The 16,312-nt window shown below is 51.3% G+C and overlaps 2 protein-coding genes across 2 annotated transcripts in view; one reads left to right on the top strand and one right to left on the bottom strand.

Annotated features, from left to right (window-relative positions):
- The window catches only part of SLC12A8 (solute carrier family 12 member 8), a 124,579-nt gene that overhangs the window by 57,848 nt on the left and 50,419 nt on the right, over window positions 1-16,312 (bottom strand). Inside the window, exon 5 of the mRNA XM_034990787.1 lies at window positions 4,886-4,999. Coding sequence (XP_034846678.1) covers window positions 4,886-4,999 — 114 coding nt within the window. The remainder of the gene's footprint in view (window positions 1-4,885; window positions 5,000-16,312) is intronic.
- LOC118007002 (40S ribosomal protein S24-like) lies at window positions 430-930 on the top strand. The gene has a single exon (XM_034999982.1). It carries the CDS (start codon window positions 437-439, stop codon window positions 827-829), a length of 393 nt encoding a protein of 130 aa, XP_034855873.1. The 5' UTR covers window positions 430-436; the 3' UTR covers window positions 830-930.

Below are 16,312 nucleotides of genomic sequence, written 5' to 3'. Positions count from 1 at the left end.
CTCCATAGCAGAATGGTGGCCCAACCCCGGTCACTAATTAGCTGGGTAACCTTTAGCAATCCTTCATAAGTCTCTCTCTGCTCCTCCTTCCCCAGGTGCTCACATAAAGGATCAGTGATTCTCAACCTGGTTGGGCCAACGGGTGGTGGGAGGACCGGGAAGAGTATCTCCTAACAGGGGTGCAGTAAAAAAAAAAAAAAAAAAAGCTTGTGTAGTTTCTTCAATATTATAATTTTATATTTGGAATTTTATAAAATAAGATTTTCATAATTTAAGCTATAGAATATAAAACTTGATTAATATTCTTAGGTAGCAATCTGTCTCAAAGGAAGGACAAGTACACCCTTCTCTGGTCCAGGGGGCGCATATCAGAATTTCTAGTGTAGGTGAGGATTTTAGTATCATTATCAAAAATGAATATGGGTTGGCCGCCATCATGAACGACACAGTAACTATCCGGACCAGGAAGTTCATGACTAACCGACTACTTCAGCGGAAACAGATGGTCATTGATGTTCTTCACCCCGGAAAGGCAACAGTACCTAAGACAGAAATTCGGGAAAAACTAGCCAAAATGTACAAGACCACACCAGATGTCATATTTGTGTTTGGATTCAGAACCCATTTTGGTGGTGGCAAGACAACCGGCTTTGGCATGATATATGATTCCTTGGATTATGCAAAGAAAAATGAACCCAAACACAGACTTGCAAGACATGGCCTGTATGAGAAGAAAAAGACATCAAGAAAACAGCGAAAGGAACGCAAGAACAGAATGAAGAAAGTCAGGGGGACTGCAAAAGCCAATGTTGGTGCTGGCAAAAAGTGAGCTGGAGATTGGACAACAGAAGGAGTAAAGATGCTGCAGTGGCTTTATCTGGTTGTGCAGATTTTTCATGAGAGGATCAATAAACTAAGAATGTTAACGTGTAAAAAAAAAAAAAAAGAATATGGGTTAAAAAGACAAAAAGTTGAGAGCTGCTGAACTTGCTGATCTCAAATGTGAGTCCCGCTCAGACCCAGGGCTACTGTGTGGCTCTTCAAACCTCAGGCTGCTAATTCCTTGCTGGAGGGAAAAATACTGAAGCGGGGCCCACCACTCTCTGCCCCCTCTCAGACTAGGCATACCCTCTCTTTCTAAGACACCGGGCCTGGAGAGGCAAAGGAGGGGAACCATGGAGCAGTGTGGAGGGGGCCCAGCAGGGTCACATTACTGACACAACCTCCTAGGGGTGCCCCCTGGAGTACTGCCAGCCAAGGAGGACCACAGCCCCCCTGCCCCCCCAGGTGTGACTGCCCACCTGGCATCTGGGCCCAGGGTTTCTTGACCTGGCCTTAGGACTCATTGCCAGGCCCAAGGAAATGCTCTGGTGGGAAGCCTCTTGAATGTGTGCTCCTCCTATGTGTGGGAGGGAGGGCTGGACAATATTTTCAAATGTTAGCTTTTTAAAAAAATTCCCTCTATTTCTTTTCCCCCTTGCCTTTTCTGTCCATTCAAGAGGAAGTTGACCTCTACTGTATTGCCTTGAGGGAGATACAAGGCAGGAGGAAGCAGAATTTGCCGGGACTCTGTTTTGGGATCTGTTTCTCCAAAGCCTGAGCACTTAGGAGATTTTAAAGAATCAAGGAGGTAGAAAAGAAGCCGCAGCATGGGGGGACCAGAATAGACTTTGGTACATAGTTTGCGGGGTCCAGTGCAAATAAAAATACAAGATCCCTTGTTCAAAAATTACTAAGAATTTTAGCAACCGTAAATCATTAAACCAAGCACGGGGCCCTTCTAAGCGTGGGACCCAGTGTGAATGCATAGGCGTGTGCCCATAAGGCTGGCCCTGGATGAGACTGTCCGCCATACTGTTACAGAAGATTGTCCCCGGAGCTGGAGGCAGGGAGAAAAGGTCGCACAGGATCGGGAACAGTGTGGACCTGGGGCCCACTCTTTGCCAGCACTGGCGGGGACCCCATACGACCCTACAAAGGAGGGCCTGGGAAGTGCATAGACTCTAAGCACAGGGCTCCTGGGTTCAGATTTCTGGTCCTCAGAAGTGGTCCAGAAGCAGCAGAGAGCACGTACCTGAAGGGATATGCAGACAGGACAATAAGAGAGTCTGGCTCTGTGTCCAGTGATGAAAAGCCAGACATGCCTTGGGACTTGGTAAGACCCTAAGACCCTGGAACAAACTGGCAGGGCATGATGGAGGCATGATGAACGACTGACATCAGTTTTCAGTCATCCTGGCAGAATGAAGGCTTAGAGTCAGAGACTAACCCTTTGCATTTCATAAGAATGAAAGGGATGTGCTACTTCAGGCACATCTGGATTTGTGGACCGAGAGTCTACCTGCCGCTACTGAGGCCTGGCTCGAAACTCACTTCTGTGGCCAGGGAGAGATAAGGCTTGGACCAGAGTGGTCAGGTGGCAGAAGTGGAGAAAAGTAGGAAGTATAGAAGACCCTCCTTTAAGAGGAAAAATTGGCAGGACTTGGAGGGTACTGGTAAGAAAGAGGACATTATCATGAATAACTCCCCATTACTGGCATGAGCAATTGTCCGGATGGAGGTGCCCTTTCCTGAGATCAGGAGTAAAGGAGAAGAACCAGTTGGAGGATGGGTGGGTGGGGTGGGCTTGGTTCTGAACATGTTGGGTCTGAGATGCCCAACAGATGATGTCATGTAAGCAACCGAGTATATGGTATGAAGCTTAGAGAAGTCTGGGCTGGAGGTACAAGTCTGAGAGTCATCAGCATTGTGAGCGGCCACTGAACAGTAGGCATGGATGAGATTCTAAAGGAAACAGAGAAAGAAGAGAAGAGGGCCGAGGCGTAGCCTGAAAAACCCCCACGTTTATTGGGCAGGCAGAAGAGGATGTACCTATAAAGGCAAGTCAGAGGCGCAGGAAGCAGACAAGGAGGGCGCTCCATCATGGGAGGCAAGAGGAAAGAAGGAGGAAGTGGATGTGGCCCATTTGAATGCCCTGAGAAGTTAGAGATGCTCACTGAACTGAGTAGCATGGCAGCCACGGAAGATTGGGAAGAGCCATTTCAGTGGTGAGGCCGGTTTGGACTTCCAAAAGAAGAGAGTGGACAAGTTGAACAGGAGGCAGGAAATGGAGACACAGGAGCACAGACAAAGCCCAGGTGTTTGGCAGTGAAGAGGAGTGAAAACTCACCACGGCTAGAGGCAGGAGGGTGATTCAGGAAAGCTGGCTAGGGTGATTAATGTTGTTCATTTTCTTCAGTTGCACAGCTTTACTGAGGGGTAAGTATCACATGATAAGCGGCACATGTTTAAAGTGTAAGAATCTGGAATGTTTTCACATATGAATATACCTGTGAACCTATCACCATCGTCAGGAATAGAGTTTCATGCCCCGAAATTTCCTTGTCCCTCCCTCCTGCCCCCCTCACCCCTATTCCCCATCCACTGATCTGCTTTCTGTTACCATAGTTTGCATTTTCTAGAATTTTACGTAAGTGGAGTTTTACACAGTTTTACCCTTTTAAAAAGGTACTCTTTTTTTGTCTGACTTTTTTCACGAAACATCATTATTTTGCGACCATCTATATTGTTGCACGTACCAAGAGCTCATTCCTTTTTATTGTTGAGTAGTTTTATATGGCATGGCTATATCCTAATTTGTTTACCTATTTGCCTGTTGACGGGTATTTGAGTTGTTTCCAGTTTGAGACGATTACAAATTAAGCTGCTTTGAACATTCATGCACAAGTCTAGATGAACACAGGTTTTCATTTCTCTGCAGTAGATAACCAGCAGTGGGAATGGCTGGGCGTATATTTAATTTTTTTTCTTTTAAGCCTACTGCACCTGGTATTCCTAGGTGGCTCCCATCCAAATACCAATCTGGCACAGCCCTGCTTAGCTTCCAAGAACAGACACATTTAGGGTGGTATGGCCATAGACTGTTCAATTTTTAAGAAATCATCGTCCAGTTTTCCAAAATGGTTGTACCATTTTACTTTCCTATCAGCAGTGTACGAGAGTTCCAATTTCTCCACATCCTTGCCAACACTTAGCATGGACAGCCTTTTAAATTTTCAACATTCTAGTAGCTTCTCCTCTTTTTCTATCCCCATCCTATTTGAGGAGAGGATAATGAGCAAGGAAACAGCCACATGTAGGCAGAGGGAGGAGGGGAGGCAGAAAAGGAGATAAAATCAGCCACACTCCAGGGTATCCACACTGCGTGATCAAGAGTAAAATGCTTCCCTGAGTCTGTGCTCTGGGACAAGCCCAGTCACTAGCAAATGGTTATTTCTTACAGATATTTGGTTTACATGTTAGCTTACTACCTTCCAGGCCAGGGCCCAAAGCCTAAGACAAGAGTCCTAGAGGGACCTCAGCTTTGGAACGTTCCTCCCTGGCCACTGGAGAGCCAGAAAATGGGGAAGGTGGGGTAAGGAGATTCATTCACTGCCCGCGGGACCTTGGTCTCACCCACACCCAGTACAGTGAGAGGACAATAGCATCTCTCTGTCCCCTGGGAGAAGACACACAGGTTGGGGTAGAGACAAGGGGAGTTTGGGGACCAACTTTACACTCGGTCTGGGGTGGAAGGGGTAGCTTGTCCTGCTGAGGAATCCATCCTGTTCAGCCCTAAAGAGGAATGTGTCTCTATTAACGAGGCCAACAGGTTTCAATACATAGGTATGGAGAATAAGGAAGATGAAATAATGTGGGAGGCCTTCAGGAATTATGAACAAGGAAACTCCGTTAAGAGATTTTTAGTGAAAGCTAAAGCCGTCTCTAAAGTCAGACATAGATATACATCCTAGGGACACATTCAGGCCACTTATAGTACTGAGCTTCAGAAACCAAGCATCTGTACCCCTCATGTGGGAGTGGGAAGGAACCCAAATTACTATACCTGTAGCCGCCGGGAAGAATACCCCAAAGACAGTGAAGAAAGATTCCCCGGGGCTGTAATCTGGCAGAGTGTTGTTCTGGAGCAGTTCCCGTGAGTAGCCCACAAAACCGTGCTCTGAAATAACACAAAGAGCAAAATGAGCCAAGTGATCAGGTAGTGATCCCAGGGTCCTGGGATCGAGCCCCACCTCGGGCTCCCTGCTCAGCATGGGGGGTTGGGGGGGGCGGGGAGAGGTCTGCTTCTCTGCTTCTCCCTCTCCCGCCGCCTCTGCCCCCCCAGCTCATGTGTGTGTGTGTGTGTGTGCGAGAGCTCTCTCCCTCAAATAAATAAACAAAATCTAAAAAAAAGAAGTTAAAAAAAATGAGCTGAGTGATAAGATATAGCATGCAGGCTTCCCTGGATTACAGACCTATCTTATGTAAATTTAAATACTATAATATAGGGGCATGTGTGTGACAGAGAGATTGAGAGAGAGAGAGAGAGGAGGAAGTCTGACTTCGTGTATCTGTATCTCTAGAGACAAGTAGATGAAATTACTTGAAGGAGAACAGTAGTTACTTCTGGGAAGGGGAGCATTTTCTTTTTTTCCTTTTCTGTTTTTCTTTCTTTTCTTCTTTTTTCTTGATAGCTGAAATCTTTCACTGAGCATGTATTTATGTATTTTCCTTTAATTTAAAAAATTAAGCTACTTTCCCTGTTCAAACACCTTCCCATGGGTCCCTCGTAGCTGCAGAACATAGCCCAAACTCCTTAAGATGAGAATCAAAGCCCGTGAAAACCGGGCACCGTACCCACCGCTTCCTGCTCATCCTCTGCTTTTCTCTGCCCGGCAGTCATGCAGATGATTCTCCCCAAGAACACCAGTAATACCCATCCCTGTGTTTCCTGCCTTCCAGACCCTTCTCCCACTTCTCTAAGCATCAACGCCATGCTTACTTTTCAAGCCCATCTCAAATGCTACTTCCTTTGGGTTTTTGCCTCAACTCCTGAATCAGTATCAATTCCTTCTAAGTGCTTTCAGTACTGTGACTGGCCATATTAGGTCTTTCCCCAGCTAGACTCCTCAGAGCAAGGAATCCAGGCTTACATAGCTCTGTCCGCCAGAGTCAAGCGCTGTGCTTGGTACACAAGAGGTTGGTTGCAAACACGGGTCACGTTAAGAAGAATCTTTCTCTCAGATCTTGGCTGTGGGCACATCTCACATCCATGCTTTCCGTTTGACTTGTTCGTAGGCTACTTTATAGCAGGAACATCTCAGATCCGATTTCTTCAAAGCATTTTAGACATTTGTACACTGACTTCAATAAAATGTTTCAGGTAGTTTCAAGCCTACTTTGCCTCTTTGTCAAAGGAGGTCACTTTGAACAGCGTCTGTGGACATGTCAGTGGGCTGTGGAAGCTGCAGATCCAAGCCAAGTGTTCTTAGGCTCGGGAACACCCGGGAGAGGCTATCCAGCTGCTGCTTTTGAATGTGATCTCTGAGAAGGAATTGGCTTGGTCCTGTTCACTGTAGTCTAAGAGCAGCCAACCCTGCTCCCTTTCCCGAAACCCGCACAACCACATAGGATAGGCATTTGGCCATCACTCCAGCCAACCCCTAGAGCTGTGGTGACAGAATTTCCTGCCCAACTGCCCTCCACCTACCTCGGGGCGTAGCTTCCCCCTGAGCTTCCATCCACAGAAGAGCTCCTGCTCGCTCATGAGTCCAATGAATTGCCAGCGCTTTTCACAGCTTCCAAGATTCACAACTCAATAGGAAAAACATTGTGTAAAAAAATTAGGAAATGAAAGCTCAGTGAAGCACAAGGGACCCTGGGGAGTCCGGTCAGGACTTAAAATCACTGTCAAGTGCTTTCTTCTGCCCAAACACGGAATTTGCCCTAAGATATTAAATCCCAAGTACTGGGCAACATTTCTGAAAGGTTTGGCATCTTCACAGCTGGTCTTCCCTTCATTAACAAAAAAGCAGTAATGGCTGAGTTAACTTGAGTTTATCCGCTGGCTGATCCCACTGACTGGCCTTTCTGAGGTGAAAACCCAGCCCAGCCTGCCTTGGAGCAGAGTTCGGCCAAGCTGGGATGATGCGCAGGTCTGAAAGCACATCTGAACGCAGGGCTGTGGGCACGCTGGGCAGGCTTCCCCGGGCTCCACTGACCTCGGTGGTCCCCACGGCAGCTCCGACGGAGGTGGGTATTCGGCCACCAGGCCCGAGGGCTTTGCCCAGGTACCATGGATGAGTCACTGGGAAGATTTTTCTCTCCGTCCACCCTACCAACAAGATCCGCAGGTTGACAGCCTAAGTCACTTGGATCTCACGGACGGGGCGGCTGTCAGGAGGCCTGCCTCGTCCCCTCTCTCTCTGCAAATGCAGCCCCACACCTCGCCGAGCACACGCTCACATTGACACGCTGCCGGGCCAGCCCTCTCCTTCGGCTGTGCTTCTGAATCTTTCCCAAGGCAATCATCTTAACTTCGAAAAGAACTTTAGGGACAAAAACACTGTCAATGCTTTATTTATAATGATGTAAAATGGGGAGTCTACATTTCTAACTCTGGGGGGCCGAGGTCTTTTAAATGTTTAGAAAGGACTTCTGATACCACAGAAAATTGTCCACATTATGTATGATACACATGAAGCAAGGAAACCGGACACCATTTCTAGTACAAATACCAAGAAAGTTTTAATTTATACATGTAAGGAAAGAAGGAAACGTACTAACTATGGATGTCTAGATAATGCAATTATGAGCAATTTCTCCTTTCTTTTTTTCTTTTTACAAGTTTTCCACATTGTCGTGCTCGCTTCAGCAGCACATATACAATTTTTCCACATTGTCTTTCACAAGCAAAATCGACTTACCAACACAAAATAACATCTTTTAGAAAGACAAACAGAACATCCCAGGACTGAAAGCCTACCTTGTCTAGATCACGGTTCTGTAAACAAGTTTCTTTAATTTTTTTTCTTTCCATCTATATTCTACCTGCTCCGCAAAATGATTTAAGTGATTTATGAGGAACACCTAAGTAAGATAGGGCAGATAAAATAAGAACCAAAAGAAACAGAAAGAAGAAAAGAAATGGAGAGAGAGAGAGAGAGTACCCACAGCCTCATCTCCATGAGACACAGCCCAAGGTCTCTGCATAAGGCTCTGAGGTAAGATCCTGCAACGATCACCCTCCTACTAGAATTCAAGACCTAGAGAGATCATTTGATGACTTTTTGGCCAGCCCACTCAGGCAGGGACAGACCGTAGGGCCCAACCCTCCTATGCGCCACTTTCCAGTGGATGAGAAGGAGCTCTGGAGGCTGGCATGGTGGACTTCTTCATTTCCTCTGCTCTTAACCTTCCCAGGCCCTTATGGCTTCCACCCCCTAAAAACCCCACCACCTCAGGTCCCCAGGCCTCAGCCAGGCCCCAATGAGGCTTGGCCCTTCTGGTCCTCACCCCAACTTCTTGGGCCCTGGTCTCTCCCCCACACCCCAAACCGGGTCCAGCTGAACCTTGAGCTTATGGCAGGGTGGATACCCAGGTCAGGCACCGATGTCCCTGATGGGCTTGGACTTGCTGGCTGAGGCATAGAGTGAGGTCAGCTGCACGCATCCAGGGCACCTGCCATAGCCTCTTACAGTGGGTCTTCATGCCGGACATGCTGACGTCCAGAACAGAGGTGCTTAAGTTTTGTAGTTATGGCCCCATTGGAGAATCCAATGAAAGCTGTCCCGATGGATAGCACATTTTGCACATCATTTGGGGGTTCCAGGCCTCTGAAGCCTCTTGGAGGGGCATGCGCCCTGAGGTTCAGGACTCCCACGCTAGGTGCTGCCCCTGCACCTGAGACTTGTGCCAGCCCGGCATACCCCGACGGCGTCCCCTGCCCTGCCTGCCACCATGCCCGGCCTCGCAGTGGACGGACCGCAGCCGACGGTGTGTCATACCACTGTCCTTGCCAGGCCACGAGGAGTTTCTCTGTGCGCAGGACTGTGCAGGCTCCCCAAGGACATCACAGGGCAACCTCTCTTCCGAACATAACAATGAGCGGCCCTTTATTGAGCACCTCCTACGCGCCTGTTCCTGGGCACTAAGTCCTTTACAGTGTCATCCTTGATCCTCATAGCCACCCTGCAAGATCAGAGGGAAGGACACCCGGGCTCAGGAAGGTGAAGAATCTTGTCCGAGGTCACACAGCCGGACCTGCCTGTATTACGGCCACTGCCTCTCTTCCAGGAGGCTAGTCCCCAGGTCCCTGGCACTGCCCTCCCCCACAGAGGGGGCCGGCCTTGGTCCTGGGCGGGCCTGTGGCCTGTGGGACAAACTCTTCTGGGAACATCTCTGGGGGGGGGGCCAAGGCCTGCAACACAGGTCCTCATCAAGCCCAGGAGACACCCACAGAGCTCACGGCATCCCCCCCTCTCGTTCTGCAGGAGGCTGACAGGGGGCCTCCCCTGTGGCATGCCACGCACCTAGGGGTGTATGACTGGTGGAGGCTTGCAGAGCTCGGAGCAGGCAGAGCCTAGCCTGGCCTCCACATCTGTCTGAATTCAAAATTTTCCAACCATCGTGCTGTCTCTCTGTAATTCATCCCGAGCTGTTTCCCCAGAGATCCCTACCGCTTGGGTCTTTGCCCCTGCGAACCACTCAGTTCCTCTGCTGGTACGACAGGGAGACAGTATGGGGCCTTCTCAGCTGACATCTTCCAACCCTGAAAGGCCTGGGATGCCCCGTGCCTGCAGCCGCCACACGTGGACGTATCTGGGTTTGACCCGAACATCTGTTTCTGTATTTACCAAAAATACTTTGGCCCCATTTGAGCCATGTGCTTTTAGGAAAAACAAACACGGGGCAGGGGTGGAGTGGGGGGACATAAGAGAGAGAAAACAAATCAAGACAAAAGCCAGGCAAGAACAGGCAGAGGGAAGATACTTAAAGGTCTGTCTGCAGAAAGGCTTGGCCTTTCTTTCCTGAATCTGGGGAACACGGCTTCTCCGGGTGTTCCACAGGGTCCATGGTCTGCTCTCAGAGAGTCCTCGTGGCACCCCACCCATCTTGCCCTGGCCAAAGGCAGTCAGCCCTGGTCACCGGTCAGGTGGCTGCCGGGAAGCTCTCTGAGGCACCTGCCGCTCCCCCCACCCGCCCCCGGGTCTGCTGAAGTTACAAGAGGCAGTTGGGAAGTCATCAGCCCCCACATGTGGGTGTCAGATTGCTACTGCTGACTAACTTAGAAAGCGAGATTTCTAAAAATGACACTGGCAACGGGGTTGGGGTGGGGGCACCTTGCTGGGAGCCGAGCTCCCGGGAGGGCAGGGGCTTCCGGCGCTGGCTTTCTTCTTGGCTCGAGTCCCTCACCCCTGGACCAGCGAGACAGCCCTTTCCTGGGAATGGACAATGGGAGAGGCTGGTCCAACCAGGAATAGAAAGAGCGGAGGAAGGGCCTGGGAGAGAGGAAGGCAGGGAGGGCCCCAGAGGGCGGCGGGCTGGGGCCTGAGGGAATCACAGGAAGAGCAACTCTGCAAGGAAAAGGAAAGGAGAGGCCGAGGTTCTGGGAAGGGACACACACCAAAACAAGGCGGTGGGGGAGGGACCGGGACCAGGCCAAGAAGAGAGGAACGAGCTGAGGATCCCCAGACGAGGAGGAAGTACAGTAGGGCATGCAGCAAGGGAATCATGAACTGGGTGCCTCTCCCAGGGGCCAAACATCGTGCCGCACACATGCCCCTCCTCGGGTCCTCCAGGGTGGTGGCACTGGAATGGTGCCCTAAGGGTCTGCCCTGCCGGGACCACTCTGGGATGTCGTGGCATGGGGACAGAGATCTGCAGCTTGTGGGAGGGAACAGGTCTGAAATGGCCTGACAAAGAGAGGTCAGTGAAAAGGGGAAGAAGGAGAGTGTCCAGGACCCATCTGGCCACTAAGTCCCCCACGGAGCTCCTGCCCAAGCAGCAACCCCTCAACTTATTCAGACACTGCCCGACCGCAGATGCTCTAAGGCGGACAAACATGGGCAGCTCACCCTGCAGGCCTCTGGCTGTTTGCATTGGCCAGTGGAGTTTTCCCTCCTCTGCGCTGTGCTGTTAGCTCCTGGGAGCTGCAAAAGAGGGGGTGGGGGTGGGGGCAGTCGACCTGGGCCCAGAGAGCATGGATTTGGGAGAAGCCAGGCTCTTGTCCTCCTGCCTTGGGTGGAGCACAGGGGCCCCTTCCTGGCATGAGCATCCTGAAGATCTCTGGGGAGGAGGGGAAGGGTGGTGTCAGGAACAAGAGTCTAGACACAGGGGTGGGTGCCCTGGTTCCTGGGGGACTGAAGGTGAGTCCCTTTTCCTTTTGAAATGCAAATTCTGACTGTCAATCTGGGATGAGCCCAAGGCTCTGCACCCCTACTGAGCACCGAGGTATGGCGCAGGTGCAGGGGACCAGGTGATGCTTCAGAGCCCTTCTAATTCTGAAAGTGGCCCGGCCAGAAGCCCGTTCCTAACACTCAGCACCCAGCCTCCAGTGACACCACTGATTTCCAGCGGCAGACGTAAAATCCCGAACTGGCTTCTAGAACGTGTCAGCACCACCCCCGACCTCGCTGCCACCCCTCCCCCCTTCCCCGTGGCTGTGACACAACATGCGGAACTGGGGGATGAGCTGGCCGCCACATTTCGTGACATGCTGATGAGACCAAGCAACTGTGAATTCCAAGGACTGCCACTAGATCTTCTGTTCTTACAGTGTCTTCAGTGCCCTCCATTCATGCAGATAATGAACCTTCAAGGTCGAAGGACTGGCCCATTTCAACAACCGAGGGACCCAGAGCTCAGAGATGCCAGCCAGCTCCGCAAAGCCTGAGAGCGGCCGGTGGTACGGCAGCCCTCGCTAGGAGTCCAACCGGGGCCCACACAGTGCTGAGGCCCAGCCCACAGGGCTATCCCATTGAACTGGGTCACAACAATGCCCGTCCATTAGAGGGACGCCACAGAAGCGTGTTGAACTTGAACTCGGTCGGGCTGTATCGATTTGGTCTACACTGACCACGGACTGGAGAGACAGAAGGGAGATGATGATAGGTTTGGAGGAGTCTCCCGAGGCACCCACCCACGGCAGTCTTCCTTCCCCACAGGAGTTCTGGGCAGCCAGCTGGTGGCCTGCCCCACACCGCAGCCTCCTCTCGGGCTCCAGCCTCTTCGGAGTTTGGTCCTCCGAAGAGAGGGTGGGGAGAGGATGTGAGCAGGGTTTCCAGCTCCCAGGCCCCCACCCAGAGAGAAAATACACAGAGGGAGGGCTAGGCACTCCAGCAGTGGCCAGAAGGGAAGTCTGAAGTGGGGCTGTGCCTGCCCAGAGGGCACTGGGCGGAGCAGCCTGGAGCCTCCGGGCCCCTGGGGAAGGCCTCCGCCCTCCGGGAAGACCGGCTGGCTGAACAGCTGGAAAGCCCCCAGGGCCGGAGTGGAGGGGGTGTCAGGGTGGCCCCCTTGGAAGGGGGTGGCTGAAAGTTTCCCGTAACCAGAGAGGCTTCTGCCAATCTACGATGGACAGTTCAGAAGCTCTTTCTGAGCAAAGGATTCCTCCCTTGTGAAAGTGAGGACGAGCCCTTTCTTGACGAAGGATTTGTTCTAATACCCAAGAAACTGTTCCATCTGCTGACGTGGCTCTATTTTGCATGCTTAATGAACCTTTTCTTATAATGGCCTTTGGGGTCAGCAAGCTGAGATATGAGGTTTTTGCCTGGAGATGCCTACAGAGAAAAGAACTGTCAAATGCCCAGAACGTGACAGGGCCCTGACTTGGGTGGGAACTGAGGCTCACCTGGGCCCAGGAAACAGAGAGGTAGCTTGGGATAGTAAGAGTGACCGCCGCACACGGAGCAGGGCTCTGTGCCAGTCACTGTGCCAAGCCCATCAGGTGTATTAGCTTACAACAACCCTACAAAATAGGTGCGTTCTTCAGGTAAAGAAGTCAAAGCACAGAGGAGACCGAACTGAACGCTTGGCTGCCCCTGCTGGGGTCGGTGCTCGCCCAAGGATGCAGGGAGTCTGGGAGGGGAGCCAGGAGCGCGAGCTGCTCAGGCAGGGGCCTGACGGGGCGGGGGGCTACAGAAGTCCTACCAGACCCCAGCTCACAGAGCCTCCAACAGCCTGCCCAAAGCAGCCCGCGGCTCAAAGGAACCCTGAGAGGAAAACAGGGCCTTCTTATCTCCTCGGGTAAAGGAATGCACTCTCCCGCCAGGATAAGTGGCTGTTTTGACAGGAAATCTCCACCCTGGCTCTGGGTTCCACCCAGCCACCACTTACTCCTTCTTCTGGCTGTCCTGGCCTCTGGCATCCCAATTACCATCCTACTTAAACTCCGGGCCCCCAGACCCCCCAAATAATCCTAACCCAACTAGTAGTCCTCCACGTGGGCTGCCCCTATACAACTCTAGCCCCCTGTGGTGGTCAGGAGTTCTGACCTAGGAGTCATTCCCCTTCCCTAGTCTTGCCTGGACACCCTCCCCAGGCAGGCGACTGAGAAGGGGGAAGGACGTTAAGGTGCCCCCTGCAGGGGGCAGACAGCAAGGCAATCACAGTTATGTAAGCAAGGCCACCCTCCTCCCAGGCACTATGCTGGAAATATTCAAATTCCCAGGCACCCCTTCCTCCCCCGACTTCTACAGCCACAGGAACTTCTTCCCCACCACCAGCCATACCCAAGAAAGAAATAGAGATGGTCTCCTAGAATTCTATAGCAGAAGATTCAGCATCATAGTGCCACAGGGGTCTTTAGCCTCAAATCCATTTTACAGATGGGAAGGCTGAGGCCTGAAAAAGCAGAACCCCACACAGTCGGCAGCTGGTCAGGCAAGACAGAACCCAGTGTGGCCAAGCCCCCATCCAGCATGTCCTGTAAGTCCCCCCAGGTCCTGTGATGGCACTCATCTTTCTGTTGTCCCTGCCTGGCTACCTGCCAAGAGCAGACAAGAACTATCTTATTTCCTGGTGTGTCTCCATTGTCTGGACCCAGGGAACCTACAAGAACTATAAAATATTAACAATTAACAATGGATGGGCACCCCTGGGTGGCTCAGTCAGTTAAGCATCTGACTTCAGCTCAGGTCACGATCTCGGGGTCCTGGGATCGAGCCCCGAGTGGGGAGCCTGCTTCTCCCTTTCCCTCTTTCCCTCCTCCCACTCGTGCTCTCTCTTTCTCTGTCTCTCTCTTCCTCTCTCTCTCAAATAAGTAAATAAAATCTTTAAAAAAATTAACAATGGAAACAACCCAAATGCCCATCAACAGATGAATGGATAAACACAATGTGGTATATCCATACAACAGAATATTATTCAACCATACAAAGGTCAGAAATGTGACACAGGCTATAACACGGATGAACCTCAAAAACATTATGTTAAGTGAAAAAAAAATACAAAAGGACAAATACGGTATGATTCCGCTCATATGAAATACCTAGAATAGGCAAATGCATCAAGACAGAAATAGAATAGAGGTTACCAGGGACTACGGGGGAGGGACGGGGAGTTATTGCCTAATGGGTACAGTTTCTATTTGGGGTGACGAAATTGTGTTAGAAGCAGATAGTCAGCATGGTGGTATAAAGTGAGGAATGTAATAAATGCCACTGTACTGTACATTTGAAAAATGGTTAAAATGGCGAATTTTATGTCATGTATGTTTCACCAGAATGAAAAATAAGCAAGTCATTTGTCTCCACGGCGCCCTGTGCAGGGACCACCCCTTCATCCTTGTTTCTGCCGGGGCTCCTCTCGGCTTTGCAAATGCGGAATAGAGAATAAAGGGAGCTTCCTGGCTGAAGCTGATCAGAAAGTGAGGGGCAAAGCCCCAGATTCGGACCATTCCTAGCCGTGGGCTCCTCTGGCATAAGGATGGAAGCTCCAACTCTCACCTAGTGGGAGCCCACCACTGGGCCATCTGATCACCATTCCTGTGGGTGGATTTCGGAAGAAAGCACCGTGTTCTCTGGAGTTCAGGCAGAAACCAGGGCTCCCTCTGCTCAAGCTAGAATCTACGGGGTTTTATTCAGGGGTGGTGAGTAGGATCGGGGGACCGGGCGATGGGGGAGGATTGGAGGCAAAGCTGTCAAGAAGCACAGAATGCAGTTTCTCGATACCAACCATAACCAGCTCCCACCAAAAACTTCAGCAAAATCCGGGGCACTGTTGTCCCAGCCTTGCCGTTAGCACATGATCCCACTTTCAAGAATCTCATGGTCACTAAGACCCAAGGCCCAGGAGCAGCATTTAACACAAGTCTCACTTGATGAGAGCTAGCCTCGGATGAATATGCCTTTTAACCTGGGCTGCCCCAAGCCAGTGCCCATGCTGTGCCCACCCCTCCCAGAGGTGCTCTGCTCTCAGCACCTCAGCCCGCTGGCTCTGAGAAGGGCAGCAGGACAGGGTCCCTGCCCCCTTCCCCTGCTGCAGGAGCCCCAGAGAGGACGCAGCTTGGTTCCAATGTGTTACTTTGTGGCAGGTTCCTCACCCTGCGTGTTCCTTTGCAAGCCTTTGCATGCCTTTCTGCAGTGTTCTCATGGACAGCAAGGTGTGTTTGCACGCGTCTCCAACAGATTAGGAGCTCCTCAAAGTCAGAGACAAGTTCCCTCCTCTCTCAGGATCCTCTCCTCGTCCCCAGACGGATGCCACAACTGTGGGTGCTCAGTGGGAACAGGCGCAACCCTATATCCAGCCTGGGCCAGTCCCAGCTAACGCCTGTGAGGTTGTCCGAGAGTAGTTTTCAATAGAGTGCAGGGAGTCTTCTGATGGCTGGCTGCCTCAGGGGGCAGGGGAGGCACCACAGGGCAGAGAGCAAAGAGAAAGGAGGAAGGAGGACACTCCTCTAGGCAGGACCAGGTCAGTGCCATCAGCATCACGGGGGAGCCTGTTAGAAATGCTGAATCTGGGGCGCCTGGGTGGCTCAGTCGTTAAGCGTCTGCCTTCGGCTCAGGTCATGATCCCAGGGTCCTGGGATCGAGCCCCGCATCGGGCTCCCTGCTCAGCGGGAAGCCTGCTTCTCCCTCTCCCACTCCCCCTGCTTGTGTTCCCTCTCTCGCTGTGTCTCTCTCTCAAAGAAATAAATAAAATCTTTAAAAAAAAAAAAAAAAGAAAGAAATGCTGAATCTCAGCTCTCTCCTCTCCCCTCCCCACCCCCAGACTTGCAGAATCAGAATCTTCATTTTAACAAGATTCCCAGATCTTGAAGCTTGAGAAGCTTGGAGTCTTGAAGTCTATAACCCAGGGGCCCTCGGGGACCTATGCTTCCAGGATAAACCATGATAACGATAATGATAATGTGTTGAGCGCCCACGTGGTACCAGCTACCACACTTGTGCGTTATCGGGATTCTATGCTCAGACAATCCAGCAAGGCAGTCCTTATCACCTGCTCTTCAGAAATGAGGCCAGCAGTCAGAAAGCCCGTGCCACCGCTTACAGGCTAG

The sequence above is a fragment of the Mirounga leonina genome, unplaced genomic scaffold (genome assembly GCF_011800145.1).
Source record: "Mirounga leonina isolate KUSES-001 unplaced genomic scaffold, KU_Mleo_1.0 Mir_115, whole genome shotgun sequence".
Lineage (NCBI taxonomy): Eukaryota > Metazoa > Chordata > Mammalia > Carnivora > Phocidae > Mirounga > Mirounga leonina.
This window is presented reverse-complemented; position numbering and strand designations above follow the sequence as displayed.

Excerpts from the sequence above, each read along its gene's own strand:
- LOC118007002 (XM_034999982.1), top strand. The coding sequence starts at position 437 with ATGAACGACACAGTAACTATCCGGACCAGGAAGTTCATGACTAACCGA.